The sequence below is a fragment of the Nelumbo nucifera genome, chromosome 6, assembly GCF_055504915.1.
Source record: "Nelumbo nucifera cultivar China Antique chromosome 6, China Antique-T2T, whole genome shotgun sequence".
NCBI classification, from domain to species: Eukaryota; Viridiplantae; Streptophyta; class Magnoliopsida; order Proteales; family Nelumbonaceae; genus Nelumbo; species Nelumbo nucifera.
The window spans coordinates 5,480,210-5,498,761 of NC_142654.1; the positions used below are offsets into that span (position 1 = coordinate 5,480,210).

Sequence of the window (18,552 nt, forward strand, 5' to 3'; positions counted from 1 at the left end):
AGGTGGTGGTGCAAGTCAGGCGGGTCCCGACGAGTAGTATATTCCGCCGAGTTGCCGAGCTGAGCTCGGTGGGACCTTCCCTCCGAGTTGCGACTACGCCTGCTGTGCTGTCGCGCTGAGTCACCGTTTGAGTAAGGTCACACACACGTGTACCCATGCTACAAGGTCGGGCCAAATCACCCTCCATCAGGTTGGGTTCAAGTTGGGAAGATCGAGCTTTACTTTGGGCTCGAACCTTAAGCCTAAATTTTAGGGCCAGGCCTGAGTTTATCATAAACCTGACCCAACTTGTCCGACTTGCACCCCTAGCTACACAACGATGGTAGTCTGTCCCTTATCCCCTTTTGAATCTTCATGCTTAGTAGGGGCAATATTATACTTACATATATTTAAGGGTAAAATACAAAAATCTCCCCTAAAGTTTATGACATTAATAAAAACCTCCCCTATAATTTCATTGTAAAAAATACCTCCCCTAAACTTTTAAAAATTTAACAAAATCCTCCCTTCCATTATTGATCCAAACGGAGAATATATACACTTACAAAATTACCCCTGAAGTATCATTTAAAGATATCATAAAATACCATATTTGCCCTCCTTTTTATTCTACAATACTCTCTTCCACCGAGCTTCCATTGTTCTTCCTCTGAACCTAGAAGGCATTCATTTTTGTTACTGCAAAAAAGGGCTTCCTGCTAACTTGCATCGATGGCACTTTTTCTTTTTTCTTTTTTCTTTTTTTCTTTTTTTAGTCTCGTCATCAACCATGCAAGCAAATTCGAAATTTCGGATTTTGCCATTTTAGAAATTGATCTCAAATCGCCAAGTCTTAAGACTACAGACTTTGAAATTGTTGTGAAACTTGAGGCATTTCAGTAATTGATTCATGAATCAAAATTTTGAAGGTTGCCAAATTTGGAAACCAATTCCTATCTTTGTGGGTCTCTCCATTGTCTTTGAGATGTGTTTGGAAAAACAAAGAATTTGCTATTGATAAAATGACATCTAGAATGGCTTGAAACTTGACTATTGTTAGCATGCAGTGCATGGCATCTGTACACCTGGATCTCAAATTTTATTTGCAAATGTAGATGTTTATGGCAGTCCAATTGCCATTCAAAATTTTTAGACAAAAAAATACAAAGTAAAATAAAATGACCTATAGAATGATACAATCCCCGGTATGATTTAAAATGGTGTCTCACTTCTTCACTGCCTGAACCACAAATGGTGTCTCCCTTTACCTGTGTTATCCTTTCCTGAACCACAAAAAATGGTGTCTAACTTCTCAACCGGCATATGTTTCAGTGGTGAAATAAGTAAAGGTGGTTGATTTCACCATAAGAATCAATGGTGAAAGAATCACCGACAAAGAGTATAAAGATGCTCCTCTCTTCCTTAGTCAATGGATTGGGGTTTCGATCAGGACTCCTCTCTTAGAATCGGTGAAGTTTTCAAACAAGGTTACTCTGTCTTGGCATCCATGGAGTTTAGGGATGGGAGTTCCAAGGGGTAGGATAAAAATCTAAAGGGGGTGTTTGTTGAGTTTAAAATGGAGTTATTTAAGTAATTTTCCTATGTAAAATCATCTATAAAAGGGTATAATTGATATTTACAAATTTTGGTACATCAATTTAACGTTTTTTGTTTTGATTAGTGATGGAATGTAGGTTTTTGTTAAATTTCTCAAAAGTTTAGGGGTGGTATTTGTTATAATGAAACCATAGGGGAGGTTTTTATTATTGCTAGAAGTCTCAATGGAGGTTTTTGCATTGAACTTTGTTCAAAACAGAGTAGTTGCTGAAAGTTTAAATCTTAAACAACTTTTTATCTTAATTAGATTAAGAAAAAAATATCAAAAGAATTTTTATTTTGAGACTTTTTTCTAATTAATTATTTCTTCAAAACCTGTGTAAACACTTTTTCCTTGTATTGGGCTTTATTGGATTGTCTTCTCAATGTATCTCCATTCTTTGTTTTCCATTGTTTCCTTTAACATTTATCCATATGATGAAATCTTGGATAGGCATCTGTAGTAGAAAAAATAAAAGGGTTCCCATAATGAAGTAAGGGCATTACAAATCTTGCTTGTGGACAGATTCATTTTGAAAATTTGAAGAATTAGCAATGGCAAAAAAGACTTTTGGATGATTCAGTTAAATATAAGTCATAGGCCCTGTTTGAGAACACTTAAAATAAGTACTTTTAAGACATGGGATCACACATTAAGTGGTTTTTAAGTACTTACGGGTGTTTGGTAAAAAGAGGATAATAAGTACTTGTTTTTAAAGAAGTATTTATTTAAAAAAGTGACTTGAAATTGGTTTTTTTTTCCAGTATTTTTAAAGAAGTACTTATCCAAAAAATGGGACGAAACAGTCCTTAATATTTATTGTAATACCTAAAATACCCCTACTCTCATTCTCTTATTTCTCTCTCTCTCTCTCTCTCTCCTTGTCTCTATCTCTTTGCCAACATGATGTTGGCGGCCAGTGTACCGGCTGGCAACTGGGGTGTACCATCGATGTCGACGGCCGGTGTACTGAGCTTGATACCGGGCCATTGACGGCAGAAATAGTGCTGACCATGAAGTGGGGTCCACATGAAGTGAGGGCTAAAATTGTTATTTGTGTCAATATAAGCACTTATAGGGAAAATAGCTTACCAAACATCTCCACCCCAATAAGTGCTTAAAAATGTAATAAGTGAAGTGAAAAATGGATTACCAAACAAACTTAAGTAGTTGTTAAAATAAGTACTTTTAAGAAATACTTCTAAGAAATAAATATTTTTTTTAACAAATACTTAATCATCAAACGAATACTTGGTCGAGGGGAGGTTTTAGTATTTATGAAAAATACGAAGGGTGGTTTAAGTCTTTTTCCCTAAAAAAAATCTAGACACTTATTAGTGGGTATATAAACAGTATGGGTTTACGGGCGTCTTTGAATATCTCTCTCGCTCTCGCTTGTTCTTCCTAGGGTTTTTGGTTTTTGTGTTTTTCTATATCTATTTCTCTTCTTGCAGACTCGTTGAATAAACCCTAGTTTGACCTATTTTGGGCTCAAAGGTAAGTTATCAGAAAATGCTTACAAGGTCCTTTCTCAACTTCAGTTTTGCTGGAGCCTGTTCAGTTTTTCTCGATTGACACCTTGCAATTGGACTGCAGAAAATGGGAGAAACAAGAGAAAACGAGGCATACGAAGAAGAGCTTCTCGACTACGAGGAGGAGGAGGAGAAGGCTCCGGATTCCATTGGAGCGAAAGGCACCGGCGAATCGGCAAAGAAGTAAGTTTGGAGGATTTTCTGTTCATTCATTATCCGTTTCATTCTTACTTGCTAGCAGTAATGAAAAAAGCCTGTTTTTTTCCTAATTAAGAAGCTGTCACTTATGTTTTGTAAATTTGATAGATTTCTGTGTTTCATTAGTTTTCTAGTTCAGAAAATGTATGCGCCGCGTTCATTACCGTTGGTTTGAGAGATTCGATGTTTCGTCGTCTGACTTTTTCTAATTTTTTGTATCTCTTGTTTCCGGTGCCAGAGGTTACGTTGGAATTCACAGTTCTGGATTTAGAGATTTTCTTTTGAAGCCTGAGCTCCTTCGAGCTATTGTAGATTCAGGATTTGAGCACCCTTCAGAAGGTAAGCTGACAAATTGTTTATTTGGTTCTATAATTTTGGATGAAAAGAAAAGGAGAAAACATAAACTATAAAATTACGAAGCTTGATTTGCTTTGATCATTTACATGGATTAATTTGCCACTTTCTAGGACGCTGCTAACGACAGTTTGTTTGCTAAAGGCCATCTCGAAGCCCCAATGGACAAATCATAACTAATTCCTACCAAATTTAACCATATTCGGTTTAACATGTACTTGTGCTTCCTATGTGTCCATCATATGACCCACTTCGAAACATTGTTACATTCATCATTGCAATAGTTAAGTTAAGTTTGGACATTCCAATAGAAAAGCAGTCATTATGATAAAAATAGGATGCTTGATGATTTTATTGAACAGAAAAGTGCCTTATATAGGCAGTACATCTAACAACTTAGCAAATAGCTAGGGATTACAACTGGACTATTAATGTCTACGTAGGCCAAGTAAAACAAATGTAGAATAAACAAACTAATAACCACTTCCTAAATACTAGGACAGAGAAAACGATAAACTTGACAGCAAATAGACTTGGTCTAATGAAGACCATGTGACTCAACAATCCCTCCCTTAAACTGAAAGTTGTAAACTATCAGTTTAATGATGCAGCTTATAACTTTAAGCAGGATTCTCCAAAGTGGAAACACCAAGTAATTTCCTTAGCTTCACAAACGTAACCGTTTTGATGGATTTGGTTAGAATATCAGCAACTTGATTTTCACTTTTGCAGTAAATAAGATCAATGACCCCTTCCTTTGTGAGCTCCCTTAAGTAGTGATACTTCACATCTATATGTTTGCTTCTACCATGAAGAACAAGATTTTTTAGAGTGTTTGATAGAAGAGGTGCTATCACAATAGATTATTGCAGGTCCTTGTTGCTTGAAGCTGAGCTCTTCAAGTATTTTCTTCAACCAGATGGCTTGGTAGGCACATGTAGTGGCAGCTATAAATTCAGCTTCGGTAGTTGATAAAGTAACAATTGGCTGCTTCTTTGATGACCATGAAACAACCTCTGATCCCAGCATAAAAACATAACCAGAAGTGCTCTTCCGATCATCTAAATCTCCAACATAATCACTATCAGTGAACCCGATCAAATCTGACTTTTCTCCCCTTTTGTAGAACAACCCAAAATCAACAGTACCCTTTAAATATCGAACGATCCTCTTGGTAGGTAGGAGATGTAGTCATTTTGGATTTTCCATGTATCTGCTAATAAGACTCACATCATGCATGATATCTGACCTTGTTGTTGTCAAATACATCAAACCTGCTACAATTTGTTTGTAGAAAGTTCCATCAATCTTCTTTCCTTCAGGATTTTTCATAAGCTTCAACCCAACTTCTGATGGTGTGGTAATAGGATTGCAATTGCCCATTTGAAACCTGTTTAGAATGTCTCACACATATTTCTTTTGAGAAATAAATATTCCATCAACAGATTGCACTACTTCTAAGCCAAGGAAATAATGCATCAGTCCAAGATCAGTCATAGCAAATTCCAGCATCATGGACTTCTTAAAATTTTCCAACATGGCTTTATCATTTCCCGTATAAATCAAATCATCTACATATAAACATGCAATAAGCAATTTTTCCTCGTCTTCCTTTTTTGTGTAAAGAGTATGCTCATATGGACATTTTTGGAAGCCTTCTTTATGGAAATAAGCATCTATACAATTATACCAAGCTCTAGGTGCTTGTTTTAGTCCATGTAGAGCCTTTTTCAATCTATAAAGTTTATGTTCACTACCAACTTTTACATAGCCATGGGGGTTGATCAATAAATACCTGCTCTTGCAAATCTCCATGTAAGAATGCCGACTTCACATCTAGTTGGTAGATTGGCCATGAGTTTTGAGCAGCCAATGCAATCACTAATCTGATTGTATCATGTCTGGCAACAGGAGCAAAAATGTCTTTGTAATCCACACAACTCTTGTTTGTAGCCCTTGACCACCAATCGTGCCTTGTACTTGTCAATTTCACCATTTTCCTTCAACTTCGTCTTATAAACCCGCTTGACATCGATTGTTTTTTGCCCTTTTGGAAGAGTTGATAACTCCCAATTGTTGTTTCTTTCTGTGGATGCAATTTCATCATCCATTGCCTTTTGCCACTTTTCTTCTTTGACTGTTTATTCAAAAATTATAGGATCACAATCTGAAAATAGAGCAAAGTGTGTAAGTGGGTCATCAGATTGATCAATTCCAGCTACTTCATAATCAGTCATCCATGTAGGTCTTCTTCGTACACATTGAGGCCTTTGACCTTCATCTACTTCAGTTGTTGTTGCAGGTGGATTATGGACATCTGATGGAACATTTTGATTAGTTGTTGGCTGTTGCACATTTGCAACAGACTGCTGCCTTTTCTCATCATCTTCACCATCAAAATCTATTGGAATTTGTTGTGTTGAATTGTCACTCCATAGCCAAAACTTTGCTTCATCAAAAACAACATCTCGACTGATAATGATCTTCTAAGTGTTAGGATTATACAGCTTGTAAGCCTTTGTTTGATCACTAACACCAAGAAAGATGCATTTTTCTCCCTTGTCATCTAGCTTTCTCCTCTTTTCATCTGGAATATGAGCATATGCAATACACCCAAAAATTCTGAAATAATCAATTGTTGGTTTTCGTCCACTCCATGCTTCCTTCGGTGTCATATTTTGAACAAGTGTGGGGCTTCTGTTCAAAATATGAATGCTCCAATTGACTGCTTCGGGCCAAAAATTCTTTGGAATGCCGCTCCTCAGCAAAAGACTTTGCACCATATTCAAAATAGTGCGGTTTTTCCTCTCGCAAACTCCATTTTGTTGAGGCGTGTATGCTGCTGTAAGTTGCCTCTTGATTCCATGGATTTCACAAAAATTTTCAAATTGATGTGAGTTGTATTCCCCACCACGATCAGTGCGAAGTATTTTTATTGGGTTGCCAACTTCTTTCTCGACAAGCACTTTAAAATGTTTAAAGGCTGCCAAAGCTTCAGATTTTTCCTGTAAAAAATACACCCATGTTTTTCAACTAAAATCATCAATAAAGGTGATTAGGTATTTTTTACCTCCATTAGACTGTGGATTTATTGGTTCGCAAAGGTCAGAATGGACCAGCTCCAAAGCTTTCTTTGCTCTCCATGATTTTCCTTGCGGAAATTGATTTTGGTGTTGTTTGCTAATAACACATTCTTCACAAACTTGTTGAGGGCATTCAATATGAGGAAGCCTGGTCACCATATTTTTCTGTTGCAATGTCTTGAGTCCACCAAAGTTTAGATGCCCATAATGAAAATGCCATAGCCATGCCACATCTTTCAATCTTGCAGATAAGCATGGATGAGCAGTATTGTGGAGATACAATGGGAACATTCAATTCGCGGTCATGTTGACTTGAGCAATTACGCCCAACTTTTCATCTCTAATTTGACAAACTCCACCTTTAATAGACACCTCGTATCCCTTTTCTTGCAATTGACTGATACTTAACAGGTTGGTTTTCAAATCTGGAACAAAAAGGACATTGGAAATTGTTTGAGTAGCACCTCCTTTGGTTTGAATAGTTACCTGTCCTTTGCCCATGACCGAGACTTTAGAGTTGTCTCCAAACTTCACATTATCTCGAAAGGATTCATCTAAGGTAGAGAATGCGGACTTGTCTCCACACATATGATTGCTGCAGCCTGTGTCTAGGTACCACAAATTCTTATTGGTCTCTTCTTTTGCATGACAAACCATCAACAATGATACTTCTTCTTCCTTTTCTGCAAAGTTAGAGTTCTCACCATGTCCATAGGACAAATTAGTTCGACATTCTGATTGATAATGCCCATATATATGACATTTATAGCACTCAACATTAGACTTATTTGCGGATTTTGGTTTATAAGTAGTTGATGATGGCCTCCTCTTCCTCTACTCCTTCCTTGAGGTTGATTATCCTGGTGCTGGTACTGTTGTTGATTTCCACGATCATGGTTTCCTCTGCCTCTGCCTTTACCACGTCCTCTATCAGCTCTACTTGGTGTAGAATGATTTTCGGTTGAGGCCTTCAATGCTTGCTCCTTTTCTTGTTGATTAACTTTCTGCTCATGTACCAACAAAGATCCTTGTAGTTCATCAATTGAAAAATTGTCAAGATCTTTTGATTCTTCAATTGAACAAACCACATAATTGAATTTTGGTGTCATTGAGCATAGTATTTTCTCTACAACAGTTACGTCCTCAATCTTTTTACCATGGACACACATCTTGTTGATAATTGCCATTGCTCTTGAGAAAAAATCAGACACAGACTCTCCCGACTTCATTCGAAGCATTTCGAACTCTGAGCGAAGTGCTTGAAGCTGCTGCTCTTTTGCCTTCGTTGATCCATGAAATTTTTTCTTCATAGAATCCCAAATCTGCTTGGACGTTTCTTTGTTGAGAATAGTCTCCAAGATTGAACGATCAATTGCTTGAAAGAGGTAGTTCTTTGCCTTCAAATCTTTAAGCTTCAGTCCTAGTTCTATTTTTTGGGCATCTGTGAGTGCTCGGCCATTTTCAGGTGCTGCTACACCAGACTCTACTACATTACAATACTCTTTAGACCTCAAGAAATTTTCCATCAACATGCTCCAATGGTCATAGTGACCATCAAAACGTGGAATGGCAGGCTGCACAAAATTATCGGAAGCCATCTGATACTACACAAAGGAACAGGTGAAATAAAAACAAAGCTACTGCTGTACGCACTCCTATCTCACCTACACTCTTTCCTTTTTTTTTGACTCTTCCTCACTTTTATCAGGTGGGGCTTTACTTTCGAAAATGGCTCTCAAAAAAAACTCACTATTTTACTGACCAAGGTCTGATACCACTGATAAAAATAGGATGCTTGATGATTTTATTGAACAGAAAAGTGCCTTATATAGGCAGTACATCTAACAACTTAGCAAATAGCTTGGGATTACAACTGGACTATTAACGTCTACGTAGACCAAGTAAAACAAATGTAGAATAAACAAACTAATAACCACTTCCTAAATACTAGGACAGAGAAAACGATAAACTTGATAGCAAATAGACTTGGTCTAATGAAGACCACGTGACTCAACACATTATGCAAATGGAATACACTTGCGGCTTTATTGGATATTTATTGGCGCAAATTGACTCATCCACTCTTACTTGAAAACATGAAGCCTTTAATGGTGTATTACATGTTTGTAGATTTCTTATTAACATTGGAGGTTATTTGTTGGTTACATTTTCTTCTGACATGATTTAGTTGTACTCATGAACTGTTTTATTTGCTGACTTCAGGTAATATACTATTTCCATTATCCTGATTTTGGAGGAGAAAACTTGTTGGTAAACCTTTCCATTAAAAGGATCTGGAAGATCATTTGTTTCTTACTGAGGTTCCTAGACTCCAATTTTGTTTGGTTCTCCACCAGTGCAACACGAGTGCATCCCTCAGGCCATCCTAGGGATGGATGTCATCTGCCAAGCAAAGTCTGGGATGGGTAAAACTGCAGTGTTCGTCCTCTCTACCCTGCAGCAAATTGAGCCTGTTGCTGGTCAAGTTGCTGCGCTTGTTTTATGCCATACGCGGGAGTTGGCTTACCAGGTTATGGTCTACCTCTTTGTTGTTGATGTTGTGGTCTAAAGCCGATTAGAAAAACCTTGCAGTCTAATTAAAGTGACTGCTTTCTCTGCATTTTGTGAATTAAAGACTTCCAGTCTACTTCCTAGTTCCTACTAATACTTGTAAACACTGGCAGATTTGTCATGAATTTGAGCGTTTCAGCACATATTTGCCTGACCTTAAAGTTGCTGTCTTCTATGGTGGTGTTAATATCAAAATCCACAAGGAAATGCTCAAGAATGAGTGTCCTCATATTGTGGTTGGCACGCCTGGAAGAATACTTGCTCTAGCTAGAGACAAAGACCTTGCATTGAAGAATGTGAGGCATTTCATCCTTGATGAATGTGACAAGATGCTTGAATCACTTGGTATGATTTCATGATTTAAGTTGCTTCATCGTGTGATCTGCAACCTCACAATTCATATATGTATGCCCTTTTTGGCTGTTTCATCCCATGGTTGTTTTATGTAGACATGCGGAGAGATGTGCAAGAGATTTTCAAGATGACTCCTCACGATAAGCAAGTGATGATGTTTTCTGCGACACTCAGCAAGGAGATTCGCCCTGTCTGCAAGAAATTTATGCAAGATGTAATGTTTTATTGCTACTGTACCTCAAAATATAATCATAGTTGAATAGTAAATACTAAATAGCTTGATATTTAGGTTCTCTGTGTTACTGTTTCAAGGTCCTGAAAATATAATCATAGTTGAGGGTTACATTTAACTGTGTGCAAGTGTGCCTAATCAGAGGTTGATCTCTATAGATTTTTAGCTTGTAGGGGGTTACCTTCTTAAGTTCATCAGGTTGGTTGTATCTTTTAGAGGCATGCATTCTGTAGGCTCCGTATTTCTTCATGTGCCTCCTTATTTCTATAGTTTCACTTAGGTCGCAGATTTGTGAAAATGGTATAAACTCTTCTTGAGATGATAAGTGAGGTGCACTCATGGGTAAATAACAAGTATCAGTAGTGGTACATTTCATTTCAAAACAGATGGACTGGAACTGGAATATAGAGTTTGTGTGTTTGTGCCAGTGATTTAAAAGGCGCGCCTAGGCGCACAGGCGAGGCATATGCCTGGTGCGCCTAGGCGTGCCCAGGCATGTGCCTTTTTAAACTTTTGTGCTTTTTTGCTGTTTTTTGTGCCTCAGCTCAGCCCACGCCCCATTTTGCCAATGTTGTTGATTCATTCATTGCAATAAAATATCTTCTTAAAAGGCAATGAAAGTTATAAAATCATTATTTTTTATGTGAGAAATAAGAATTTCAGACCCTAACATAGACTTGTTTGGGCTTGCCTCGAGGGGTGTGGTACAAAGGCGACTCATAGAATAAAGAATGCAATATGTTTTACATCACATTAGCTACTTGATGCAATTAAGGAGAAAAAGAGATTGTGGGTTTTACATGCTTGAAAATGCTTTATATGTTTGCTTTTATTTTTAAATTTTCATTTGAATACACTTTACATGTTATGTTTATGTATTTAAATTTTAGATAATAAGTTTTTTAAAACATTTATATTAAAATTTAAGTTTATATTTTTTATTAACATTATGCTTAATATTTTTTGAAAATTTTGGCATTTTTTTTGACTTTTTAGCTTTTTTTTTGTAATTTTGTGCCTTTCTTAAAAATGTTGTGCCTCGCCTTGCGCCTTGCTCCACAGGTGCAAATTGGCCCTTGCACCTTTTTTGCGCCTTGCGCTTTTAAAACTCTGGTTTGTGCATCATTCTTCTGGTTATGGGTTCAATTAGCTTTAAGGATTTGCACCTAATCTGCTTTGATCTGACATTTGTTCCTTTTCAGCCGATGGAAATTTATGTAGATGATGAAGCCAAGTTGACACTACATGGTCTTGTGCAGGTAGAACTTGTAATCAGGATATCGTTTGTATTTGTAATGCATATTTTCTTTTTTTTTCTTCACCAATTTATAATTTTTGCTGGCAGCACTACATCAAACTGACTGAGTCAGAAAAGAACCGCAAGTTGAATGATCTGCTTGATGCATTGGATTTCAATCAAGTAGTTATATTTGTCAAAAGTGTTAACAGAGCAGCTGAGCTGAACAAATTACTTGTGGAGTGTAACTTCCCATCCATCTGCATCCATTCTGGAATGTCACAGGAAGAAAGGTTTGTCATTATGTTGGAAACCTGGTGCTTTTTCTTGTAGTAAACAACTAAACTTGTTTGCATTTCCATATAAATTTCTAGCTTCTGTTGGTTACTTTTTTCTCAGTTAATGACTTTCGTGCAATGTGTGTGTTCCATTAACTATTAAAAGAAACAAACAAATACCATTTGATACCTGAAGCCTTAAGGGTTGTTTGACAACATGGTTGGTTTTGTTTTTGAAAACAAAAACAACTCCTATATCAGCAAAAACAATACAATTTTGCTGATGTGGCAGTTGTTTTTGTTTTCAAAAACAATACCAAACATGTTGTCGAACACCCCCTTAGTTGTTGCGGGTAGGATCTCGACAAAATGTCCTCTAAACAAGCAACAAGAATACAACTGAACTGTGATTCTTAATACTAAATAGAATGAAAACCAAATTCACAAATCAACCTCCAAGGGTAGGAATACAAAATGTCTAACATCAAGCTAACTACAGGAGTAATGAAACCGAGTGATGGATAAACATGCTGAGAGCTTCAAATGCTTGAATAGTTGAGTTCTTGAAGCACTTTGGTATGATCCAAATCTGTTTGCTTTCACTCTTACTTTGAAATTGTTTTATATGCTGTGCTTATGTAGTTTGACTTGAGCTAACATGTTTTTATAACATTTATTTATTTATTTTTTAATTTATACATGCAGCATATTTTGTGTTAATTTTTTTTATCAAAGCTTTGTCACTTGCTTCATCAGGGTGTTAAAAACAGTGCTTCCCGATCCACTGACGCACACACACACAAAAGAAAAAGAAAAAATATACATCAACGAATGGTGATACTTACTGTCTATTTTTGACACTGTTTTGTTATGCATGTTTTGGATAACTTTAGTGTATAGTGAATATGGTGACATGTGTGGAAATATGTTCTTTTGACTTTATTGATAGAAGCTTATTTACTCTCAGTACCTCATAAATCATTTTTCCTTTTGCAAGTTTGGATCAAATTGTTATTCATAAAAAGAAAGTTTGGATCAAATCATATTACAGTGAAGCTCATGGCAATTAATTGAATTTGGATTAGGCAATGATGGCATTCTATGAGAATAGAGCTGTTTGAGTTTGTTGAAAGAGAAAAACCTTCAAAATGATTAGATTTTTATTTAAACAAGAGATTGTAACACCTAAGAGGAGCAAATTTTGTCTTGTTATCTAATTCAATAAAGCTGATGGTGTCTTTATTGGTAACTCTTAGCCATGCATTCCAGCGGTCCACCCCCCTTAACTTGACTCATTCAAGTGTAGGGGCTTCCATATTTTCTTGTCATTAATAAATCCTTTTTGATCATTGGTTGCTGATATAAAAAGAGGTCCTGAGGTTTGGAAAATCTTTGAAGCAATAAATAAGTAGTTACTCAAGTAGGTGTATGTTTAGGCAAGCCATAATATGGTTAAAAAGATACAAGTATCTCTTCTCTTCTCTCTCTCTCTCTCTCTCTCTCTAGGATGGGATGAGGGAGCTGGGGAGATTCTGCACCTCAGGCACAGGACCGCCCTCATGTCCTAGGTGCTTCACCTCCATTATGTAGGTATTAAACTTTGTTTTCTGTTAAATGATATTCTGTCGGGCCAAATTGTAGGTGTTTTTTCCTCTTTTGGGAAAGTATAGCTATTATATTTGATTTGAGAGTTAGATCTGCCACTAAAAGAATTTTTTGTAAGTTGGTTGGTAAGATGATAAAGGTGTATATCTCATCAAATCTTTCTGAAACGGGCTTTGGTATGTGTAGGTTGACACGGTACAAGGGTTTCAAGGAGGGGCACAAAAGGATTCTTGTGGCAACGGATTTGGTTGGCAGGGGAATAGATATTGAACGTGTAAACATAGTTATCAATTATGACATGCCTGATTCTGCTGACACATATTTACATAGGGTTTGTTCATCATTTGCTTCTTTCATTTTCTTTTCTTTTCCTGTAATCTCTATTATGATGGCCTATTGAAATCTAACTTTTTTTTGCAGGTTGGTAGGGCTGGTCGTTTTGGGACCAAGGGACTTGCAATCACTTTTGTATCATCTGCTGCTGACTCTGATGTTCTTAATCAGGTTTGTTTGCTCTTCCATGGTAATGTGTTTCATAATCATTTTGTCTCTTTGGCTCCGTTTGTTTGCGATACAAATGCCGAACCGGGGTATTTATGTACTCCGGTTCGCGTTTGCGAGCGTTTGTTTGATATGTAAAAAAGTAATGATTATCAGAGCAAAAATGTATTTTCTGACACTTATGTACTCTGGGAAGAGAGCATTATTGTACCTATTTTTTGGATACAATTATGTGTTTAACCTTTTGACCAAAGGTAAGGCATCGGAGCATAAACGGTTTAAAATGTGAACCGTGTTTTGCATTCATGAACCAAAAAATGGGTAAATATGTAGTGTACATATTTGCGTTTGCATTGCAACCAAACTCAGCCTTTGTTACAGCATGTGTGATATGTTCTCTTGTTTGCATCAATCAACCTTGTGAAAAGCAAATACTTCGGTGATTATTGGTTCCATAACGTATGGCTGGGCTATAAATTGCCTAAAATAAGAAACTTGATGCCTACCTAGTTTGGTTTTCAGGTTACTATCCTATGGCCTAGTTTGGTGATACAAAAGGTTGTATTGTGCATCTGTAAATGAGCACTGCATTAGTAAGTTTGCACGGAAATGCTTTTGTAATTAACCTTGTTGTTCCTTGCTTGACACAAATGGTTTATGAAGTTTTTCTGATTATAAACTGGCGTTAACCATTTTCTCTTTATTCAGTATACTTTGGATCAATGACTAAATGCAAATGCTTATGGCATTTTTCAACTTTCCTGATCCTGATTTTGATCAATTTGAGGATTCTGAAAATTATTTTCTAGTTTTCTGGTCAATATTTAATTTAATTACCTGTGTGAAGAGTGCAATCTTCTCTTTCACTTCCCTGAATTTATCTCTACTTGGAATTGGAAGATGGAATCTATAAAGAGAGTTCCAAGCCCTCGTGTTGAATCTATGGATAAAGTCATTTTAGTTAAATTTTTAGAAAAGAAATAATGGAATAAAAGTTTGTTTTGAATTATAAACTGGTGTTAACCATTTTATCTTTATTCGATGTGCTTTGGATCTATGACTAAATGCAAATGGTTATGACGATTTTCATGTTTCCTGATCCTGACTTTGATCAATTTGAGGATTCTGAAGATTATTTTTCTAGTTTTTTGGTCAATATTTAATTTAATCACCTGTGTGCAGAGTGTGATCTTCTCTTTCTCTTCTCTGAATTTATCTCTAGTTGGACTTGGAATAAAGTCATTTTAGTTAAACTCTTAGAAAAGAAATAATGGAATAAAAGTTTGTTTTGAAGTTACATGCTGACAAGAGTGTGTGTTTCCTTTTCTCATTTTTCTCTCTTTTAAGTTGTTATTCTTTCTTCTTGCTCTTCTCTATTCTTTTATATATTTTAGAACCAAAACCATTTGACCTCCATTTTCTTTCAATTACATCAGATCTGAATTACTTCTTTGCCCACGATATAATAATTTACACCCTAGTGGTTTTTTTCAGTAGAATCATACATCATCTATTTCATACTCTTAGTCATAGGTAGGGTGATGTCTAGCCTTTTCTTTTGTGTTTTCTTTTCTGTGCTGTCTGAACCAGTGATGTTGCCAACCGACAATTTCATACATTGAAGGATTTTCAGTGGATGGTTAAGGTCTTTAAGTGGTTTGTGTTGTGGTTTATTGATCTCAGATGGAGGATTTTTTTTATGAATCCTGGCTTTCCAGAACTAGAATTCTTTGTGACTCCTTTTGGGGGGTGGAGTTTTGGTCTTCTCATTTTCTTTGTTTCTTTCTAATATAGAATTTATATGTTCTGATATATCAACAAGATTTATATGCTACATACTTTTTTAGTACTCAAGAAAATGCTGAATTCTGTCTGTAGCAAAACATGCTGAAATCTGAATTTGACACTAACCACTTGTGATAAACTGGGCATATATTAAGTGGAAAGGCAAAACAGCGGCCCCATTTATAATGATAAAGGTTATGGTGATTCTGTGTTTTAAAGCTCTTATATTTTTTATTAGTTTTGGTATGCCTCATCCTTGGGGCATTTGATCCCTTTCAATGTTTGTTAAAGTAAATAAAGGGTGATTGCGGTGCATCCCAATTTTTTGACCCAAGGTATCTTTTAGCACATTGCAGGTTCAACATGTTGCCCTTTTGTTATGTTGGGATAACGATATGGGTGCCAAGTATTTACGTGTCTGAAGGATCTAACACATCAACCTCTGAAAAGTCATGGAACAGGGCATGTCATAAATAATATTTAATTGATTAGACAATTTATGACATTAGTAAAAATAAGATCAGAGTGTTGACACCCTTACATAGTATCTTTGCTTACAAAAGTTAAAATGCGAAGTTTTGTTGCTGAACTTAAGCTTGTAGCATGATCAGATGTTACAAGAGTTTTGACGAAGTTACAGGTGCTGATACTTTGTCCAAATGTTGGCATTGGCCGACCCTCTTGTTTTCAAGCATATATAACCTTGATATTTAGCAGTCACTTTTAGTTTGCAAAGACTAGGCAGTTATTTATGTGACTACTAATGTCCATTGTCTAGCTAGCTTTTCTGACAAAAATATTGATCTACCTAATTTACACATAACCTCATCTTTTTGGTTGTCTACTGCAGGTTCAAGAGAGGTTTGAAGTGGACATAAAAGAGCTCCCAGAGCAAATAGATACATCCACATACAGTAATTGTTTTTACCTTCTTTGGTTGCTTTTATGCCTTTTCACTGCTCGTACCTTTCTCCTGGACCTGTTGATCTATGTCTTGCTTTTGGATGATAACAGCTGAAATGGCTGAATTTTGGTAGTTGGGCTCTTTAATGGCTGAAGGTGCCAAGGCAAGGCTAGGCGACTGGGGGGCGCCTTGTCGCCTAGTCGCCTAGGCGATGGATTTTTTTTATGTTAAAAACGTAGGTCCTACGGTGGTTCCCTAGGTATCATAATCATATTTTTTTAATATTTATTCATGATTTTCATAATATAAGTATAAATTTCATATTAAAGTATAGAAAATCAACATATTTATGAGAAGAAAAGGAAGAAGGAAAATAAAATTCAAAAAATATAGGGGCTGAACCCTTATTTTTGTTATAGGAAAAGAAGAAAATAAAAAGTATTGGTAGTTTTAGAAGAAGAAGAAGAAGAAGAAGAAGAAGAAGAAGAAGAAGAATATATGGTAGAGGAAAATGTGCTGATTAGATAAAATTTTAAGTTCTTCCTTACTTATTGGTTCAGGTTTTCAAGTCTTTGAGGGTTCAATACAGCATTTAGCAATGTTCGTGTTGATTAAACCCTAATATATAAGAAAATAATAAAAATAAATTAGTATATAAACACACAAAATGATTATTTTAGTTTAATAATATCTATTTTATAATTATAATCTCAAAAAAGAATGAATAAAAAAGTATTTTATAGTAGGAAGTAGAATACTGCTTGGCGATTAGGCAAGGCGAACCTCAAAGGGCGCTTTGTTGCCTAGGCGTCGCCTTGATAACTATGCTGAAGCTTTTAGGTTGATTACAATTATTTGTCTTCTAGAAGATACAGTAGTAACTCATTCAGTTCTGCTACTCCAGCGTATATCAAACAGAGTCCGTAACAAGAATGGTTTATGGGGATATCTAGTTGGATTGTAGCTTCTCTTAAAATGGCATGGACTGATGGTGTTAAAATGTTTTAGTACTCTACCCTTTTTTATATTGTTTTTTGTTTGTCTTTTTGTCTTTTATTTATGCTTCTTGGATTTTATTTCTAACTGTTCTCCATCTGCTACTTTGCAGTGCCATCATGAAGGCGCTCCAGTTCTCGTCATCTTATTCTTGCCTTCTGCAAATGGAAGGAGCGCACTTTGCTCTATTGGTTCTGTCTAGTAGACCTATAACCACTACAAGACACAAATGCAGTTTCTTCATACTGACTGGTAGTTTTGTCTCCTATGTGCAACTGCAACCTGAGGTGGGCTTTGTGACAATAAAGTTTTGCCAAATGTCCTCATCGTGTAAACTATGTTTTTTTGTTGGGAATATGCTTGGTTCAGAATTAGGGAGCCGTTGGTTTAATCATTTCTGATAAATACTTAGAGATCCAAGTCCAACTGGTCTGTTCTGATTGCAAAAACAAATAAAATAAACTGCACGTTAAGTCGTTAAGGCACAGTAGGTTATTTGTGTCTGGGGCTGGGGGTTCCTTTTACTGAAGTGAAAGAACTTGTTGAATCGGCGCTTACACTTGAACCCTTTCCTCGTTTAAATGACTGTCGGGGATTGCTGTTTTTTACATGGCCGAATTTTATGTGCGTGTAATGGCCGAATTCCGTATAATGTGTTGTACAAACAGACCTACATACGAGTGGCGGACAAGTGAATGTCAGACTTGGTAGAGGTACAATCGTAACTATATAGATGCTGAAAATATAATATTTTACTAAATATAGTACATGCAAATAAAAAAGTAAATTAAGACGTTTAAAATTGGGGTTTCTAGCAGATGAAGGCAACGTTTTGCCTTTAATATTAATAAAAAATAATATTTTTATATTAACTAAAATAGAATAGCCGTTTTGGAAAAATATCAAAAAGGGCAGTGGTGGTCGTCTTCCTACTCTGCCTCTGTATACAAGCGAATGGATCAGATTCCGGTTGAGTAATAACCAGAAGTGCTCTTTATGTCCCAGAAATCAAACCGGCGGCCGTGTCCAAGTGTTCATTTCCGATGACTCATAGAACCTTCTCAGTCCGCAATGCTTGCCATAGGATCATAAGATTCTGGCCATTCCTTATCGTTTTCTCATGGTGTGCAAAACGGGATACGAGCGGAGGGCTCATCCCTTTCCGATGCCGTCGGGGTGTTCTGCCCAAGTTTCATCGGGTTTTTCTCACGTGCACAGTGCAAGTCTCGCCGGCGTTCTGTCATGGCATTCTCACGAGCGGAGGGCTCAATCTTTCTAAAACTGCTTCCGATATTGAACCTGGAAGTCCCTTGATTGTCTTGCTCTGTGCAGACTAAGAGTGATTC

The 18,552-nt window shown here is 36.5% G+C and overlaps 1 protein-coding gene across 1 annotated transcript; it reads left to right on the plus strand.

Moving 5' to 3' along the window:
- Positions 1-2,920: 2,920 nt before the first annotated feature.
- On the plus strand, positions 2,921-17,709 carry LOC104604418 (DEAD-box ATP-dependent RNA helicase 15-like). The gene is made up of 12 exons (XM_010268735.3): positions 2,921-3,073; positions 3,173-3,291; positions 3,545-3,645; positions 9,101-9,273; positions 9,428-9,659; positions 9,764-9,882; positions 11,103-11,159; positions 11,246-11,430; positions 13,207-13,351; positions 13,441-13,524; positions 16,157-16,220; positions 17,319-17,709. The coding sequence occupies exons 2-12, from the start codon at positions 3,176-3,178 to the stop codon at positions 17,327-17,329; spliced, it is 1,287 nt and encodes a 428-aa protein (XP_010267037.1). The 5' UTR covers positions 2,921-3,073; positions 3,173-3,175; the 3' UTR covers positions 17,330-17,709.
- The last annotated feature ends 843 nt before the right edge of the window (positions 17,710-18,552 follow it).

Bases quoted from the DNA above. Each gene is read 5' to 3' on its own strand.
- LOC104604418 (XM_010268735.3), top strand. From the start codon at position 3,176: ATGGGAGAAACAAGAGAAAACGAGGCATACGAAGAAGAGCTTCTCGAC. The intron at 3,292-3,544 runs GTAAGTTTGGAG...TTCCGGTGCCAG, and splicing joins ACCGGCGAATCGGCAAAGAA to AGGTTACGTTGGAATTCACA. The intron at 9,274-9,427 runs GTTATGGTCTAC...AAACACTGGCAG, and splicing joins CGCGGGAGTTGGCTTACCAG to ATTTGTCATGAATTTGAGCG.